The 5,000-nt window shown below is 36.0% G+C and overlaps 1 protein-coding gene, 1 long non-coding RNA gene and 3 other non-coding genes across 7 annotated transcripts in view; 4 read left to right on the top strand and 1 right to left on the bottom strand.

Annotated features, from left to right (window-relative positions):
• The window catches only part of LOC110271013, a 6,499-nt gene extending 3,921 nt beyond the window's left edge, over nt 1–2,578 (top strand). Inside the window, exon 2 of the long non-coding RNA XR_002360955.1 lies at nt 852–2,578. This is a non-coding gene — a long non-coding RNA (uncharacterized LOC110271013). The remainder of the gene's footprint in view (nt 1–851) is intronic.
• Nucleotides 1–4,905, bottom strand: part of LOC107639148 (N utilization substance protein B homolog) — a 9,490-nt gene extending 4,585 nt beyond the window's left edge. Inside the window, exons 1-5 of one of the 3 annotated variants that reach the window (XM_016342581.2) lie at nt 4,511–4,905; nt 4,319–4,395; nt 4,070–4,204; nt 2,859–2,913; nt 2,604–2,691 (exon numbers count right to left, since the gene is read on the bottom strand). In XM_016342581.2, coding sequence (XP_016198067.1) covers nt 2,604–2,691; nt 2,859–2,913; nt 4,070–4,204; nt 4,319–4,395; nt 4,511–4,815 — 660 coding nt within the window. In that variant the 5' untranslated portion in view covers nt 4,816–4,905. Of the gene's footprint in view, nt 1–2,603; nt 2,692–2,858; nt 2,914–4,069; nt 4,396–4,510 lie in introns of all 3 variants that reach the window. The other 2 variants (XM_016342580.2, XM_021121073.1) reach the window with 2 other exon arrangements.
• On the top strand, nt 808–879 carry TRNAP-GGG. Its single transcript has one exon. It is a non-coding gene; the product is annotated as a tRNA-Pro (tRNA).
• Nucleotides 1,297–1,368, top strand: TRNAP-UGG. The gene has a single exon. It is a non-coding gene; the product is annotated as a tRNA-Pro (tRNA).
• TRNAP-UGG lies at nt 1,792–1,863 on the top strand. The gene has a single exon. It is a non-coding gene; the product is annotated as a tRNA-Pro (tRNA).

The following is a 5,000-nucleotide window of genomic DNA, read 5'->3' as shown; positions in this document are numbered from 1 at the left end:
ATGTTCTATCAGCATATCAATTCATCATACAAACTATAATGGTTTGTTTGACGGGCAATCTGTAGGCGACTCTGTTCTGTGTTAAATGTGCAGGCCAAGATTTTGTATAGTGACTTCAAAGATATCTATGTTCTATCAGCATATCAATTCATCATACAAACTATAATGGTTTGTTTGACGGGCAATCTGTAGGCGACTCTGTTCTGTGTTAAATGTGCAGGCCAAGATTTTGTATAGTGACTTCAAAGATATCTATGTTCTATCAGCATATCAATTCATCATACAAACTATAATGGTTTGTTTGACGGGCAATCTGTAGGCGACTCTGTTCTGTGTTAAATGTGCAGGCCAAGATTTTGTATAGTGACTTCAAAGATATCTATGTTCTATCAGCATATCAATTCATCATACAAACTATAATGGTTTGTTTGACGGGCAATCTGTAGGCGACTCTGTTCTGTGTTAAATGTGCAGGCCAAGATTTTGTATAGTGACTTCAAAGATATCTATGTTCTATCAGCATATCAATTCATCATACAAACTATAATGGTTTGTTTGACGGGCAATCTGTAGGCGACTCTGTTCTGTGTTAAATGTGCAGGCCAAGATTTTGTATAGTGACTTCAAAGATATCTATGTTCTATCAGCATATCAATTCATCATACAAACTATAATGGTTTGTTTGACGGGCAATCTGTAGGCGACTCTGTTCTGTGTTAAATGTGCAGGCCAAGATTTTGTATAGTGACTTCAAAGATATCTATGTTCTATCAGCATATCAATTCATCATACAAACTATAATTAACAGGGCATTTGGTCTAGTGGTATGATTCTCGCTTGGGGTGCGAGAGGTGCCGAGTTCGATTCTCGGAATGCCCCATTTTTAATATTTTGTTCCCTTCATATAAGAGATCTATTTCTTCATTTTCTTTTTCCTTGTTTTGGAACTTCAAAGATATCTATATTCTATCATCATATAAATTCATCATACAAACTATAATTGTTTTGTGACGGGCAATCTGTAGGGGACTCTCTTCTGTGTAAATGTGCAGGCCAAGATTTTGTGTAGTGTGAATTGTTCAGGGATAACTGGATCATAATCTGCCTAGGTTGACAAGCTTGCTTAAGCCTTGGTTTCCAATAGGAAGAGTTTCAGCTTCTGGATCTAAACTGAAGCAGGAGTTTCATTGTATATACTATATGACATACAGCTAACAAATAAACATGAATAAAGAATTCAAACTCAATTTGAAAACTACACACTAAAATAATAGCGGTGTGATGCAATTGGCAACTGGGCATTTGGTCTAGTGGTATGATTCTCGCTTTGGGTGCGAGAGGTCCCGAGTTCGATTCTCGGAATGCCCCATTTTTAATATTTTGCTCCCTTCATATTAGAGATCTATTTCTTCTCTTTTCCTCTTTCTTCTCTTTGAAACTTAAAAAGAGATATTTGTTCTATCATCGTATCAATTCATCATACAAAAACATAATGGTTTTATGACTGGAATTGTGCAGGGGACTCTGTCCAGTGTAAATGTGCAAGCCAAGATTTTGTATAGTGTGAAAGCATTCAGGGGTAACTGGATTATAATCGGCCTAGGTTGACTAGCTTACTTAAGCCTTGGCTTTAAATAGGGAGAGTTTCATGTTCTGGATCTAAAGTGAAGCAGGAGTTTCATTGCATATAGTATGTGAAATACAGCTAACAAATAAACATGAATAAAGAAGTCAAAGTCAATTTGAAAAACTGCACACTAAAATAATAGTGATGTGATACCACTGACAACTGGGCATTTGGTCTAGTGGTATGATTCTCGCTTTGGGTGCGAGAGGTCCCGAGTTCGATTCTCGGAATGCCCCCATTTTTCAAAATTTTCTTCCCTTTGTAAAAAAAATAATTTTTTATTCAAGACTAATAATATTAAGTGTTAACTTCTACTAGGAGTTGTTTCATGTTCAGATCTAAAAATGAAGAAGGGAAAGGATGGCCTGTAAAAGGGGAAAGATGGCATCTCTCAAAAATCCCAATCATTGACACAGTCCTTCTTTCCATATAGGTCGTGAACCAAAGAATATAAGTAATTTGCAGAAAAACAGACTATTTAATCTCACAGATAAGAAGAAAAGCATCTTGTATTTTATATTAGAAACCATCCAAATTTCACGGGCTTATAGTTTATAGCTTTTATGTTCAGATACAAAAAGTAATCTCTTGTATCAACTGCAATAGATAGAAGATTTAACCAGAGAATGGAGGAAGCAAAACAAACAGCACTGTATAATGTATTATAAAACTTCGTTGTACTTTTGCATGAGATATTCTTTTTCTCATTCCCTCAAATAGAAATCCTTAAAACTATTACTTGTTCCCAAGGATGATCAAACGCAGGAAGGAATAAATAAAGTTAATCATCTACCCTTTTCTTAATACATTGTCCCTTCTTCCTAAAGATGTTCAATGTGTCACATGGATGAATAAGTAGATCATGATTAATAAGATATAAGTTTTCCAACTGCCAGAAGAAACTATGAATAGTACTTGCATGAATTTTGAAAGGGCCGGGGATAATAAATTGAACAGAAGAGTTATTATTCCATACCTTCCAATTTTGTGGGACAATTTCGTTAATGACATCAACATTAGCATCCCATCTATCCCTCGCTGCAACTAATAATTTCCTAGTGAACCTGCAAATAAAGCATGGTCTTACATTATTATCCTCCCTCACGGCATTCACACACTTAGGAGCAATCAATCTTGCAATGTTAGGAAGGAGGGGAGAAAGAAGAGATACAAACTAGAAGCTTTAGCTAACATTTCAAGTTTGATATAGCACTATATGAAAATGTTTTACCTCAATATCAGTTTGTTGTATACTAGCTTTGGAGGAGCTGCAAGGACTTCAGCTTCTGGCATGTGGAAAACATGTTTTAAACAGTTTGGAGATGGCAGCAACAAAACAAAATATAGAAACTGAACAGGAAATAAATGCAACATAGCCAGGTGAAAAGTTCCCTGGGCAAAATGTGAGAGAAATAATGAAGGCTGTGCTGAATTTATGAAAACTCTTACTTTATACCATAATTGTAAAACTTTCACCAGTACTTGGTGCCTGAACGAAAAGCTGTTAAATAAAAAGTTGCCGTGCTTGAGTGCCAAAGTTCTAATTCACAGAGGGTTTAATGCCCACATAAACCCTTATACACACATACTGTCAACAACTCAAAATAAGGAAATAAGGGTGTGAGTGCGTTTGGTTTGCATTTTCATTTTCAGTGATTTCTATTTTCAAAATTTTGTGAAGAAAAAAGAAAAAACAGGAAGTGAAAACAAAACAAAAAAAGGATTTTACTGTTTTCGGTGTTTTCTCTTTTTTCTTCACAAAATTCAGAAAATAAAAAATACTGAAAATGAAAACAGAAAATGAAAACGCAAACCAAACGCATCCTAACATTTTGAGAATAGCTTAAGACATGCATCGGATACTTGGATTGCTAAACATCCAAACTACTGCAGCAAGTCAGCAACAACCAAGTTAAACTGCTATTTACATTGAAATAAAAATCCTGATATTGTATTAATGTATTTTAGTGATGTGAACATGCTAGACTTTCAACATTGAATTATCATAAGAAATATCAAGGTGGTTAGCTACTGATGCCTGGTTTTAAAGCAACATTAAGAACCAGAAAAGAAATATAAACTTTTCACCATGAAGACTGATTAAATTGCACATTCACAGTAAATCAAAATGATTGCCTTCTTTTCCAGAGCCACAAAAAGTGTGAAGATTAGATATCAAATCTACAAATCACGAAAATACTTGATTTTACAATTCTGGCAAACAACTTAGAAGTTATGACAAGCATGTTCAACACAATTCAATTTCAATGCAGCAGCGAGAATTTCACTTCCAATATCTATATTGAGTTATTGACAATAACAAAAACAACTACTGCTAGTTTAATTTTAGGCCACAGGCAAGCTTCAATTATCTTTTATCACTGTTTTTTAATTTTTAAAAAGAAAGGGAAAAAGCGGGAAAATGCTTTGAACAATTTTTACCAACAGCAGACTCCTTCTCAATGTCACTTAGCAATTCATTCTCTTCTTCAACAGATTCAACAGTAACAGGTGGCCCTCCAAAACTCATATGATTATACTTCAACAACTTCTCCTTGTCAAAGTCATAACCGGGTTCTGAAACCAACCAAAAGTTAAAAAACAAACACATTCCACTCACAATACTCAACCACATGACATAACCATAATTCAAGGTCCCAACTTCAAACCAAACAAAACGCCAACCGTTACCTCGCCGCTCATTCATCCGTTTCTCGAACAATCGAACCGGGTCCAAACCTTCCAAGCAAGAAGCATAAATTATAGACCTAAAATCGCAACATTCCAAAACAAAAAAAGCACTTTGAGAATCAGAATTTCAGAAGCAACACGAGTAAATAAATAAAATGCAAGGAGAATAAACTTGGAGTGATTTCAGTTTACAGAGCAAGTTCTCTGGCGGCTCTGGGGCTGCAGAACCTGCCGGTCTTGTCGATTTTGGGCAAAGCGGAAGCGGCAAAGGAAGAGGCGTCGGTTTTCTCCGAAACGGATGCGGTTTCGTGGAGAGCGAGTGCAGAGCTACGGTGTGAGTTTCGAGAGGAAGCTGTCAAGACGGTGCGTTTGGGAGTGGAGAGGGTTTTTTGGAAGTGATTAAGTGAAGAAGGGAAAGTGAAGCGTTGGAAGAGAATGAAGTTATTGTTCGGTTTGGTAGGGGTTGGAGAGGATAGGGGTAGCAAGGTTCCCTCCATTGCAGCTAACGCAACTTGCAAGGGGTTTTTCAGGTTCCAAAGTAATTTACTAATTTTAAATATCTCCCGACATTCCTCAAGCTCCTACTTTTTATAGAGTGATAGGCATGATTTTGGGGGGTAATGCTAATATTGAAAGAAAGTTAGATACTCTTATAATTTTTTAACTAACTCCAATTAAATTG

This window comes from Arachis ipaensis, chromosome B04, assembly GCF_000816755.2.
Source record: "Arachis ipaensis cultivar K30076 chromosome B04, Araip1.1, whole genome shotgun sequence".
Taxonomy (NCBI): domain Eukaryota; kingdom Viridiplantae; phylum Streptophyta; class Magnoliopsida; order Fabales; family Fabaceae; genus Arachis; species Arachis ipaensis.
The sequence above is the reverse complement of the archived record's forward strand: the minus strand, read 5'-3'. Positions and strand labels throughout refer to the sequence as shown.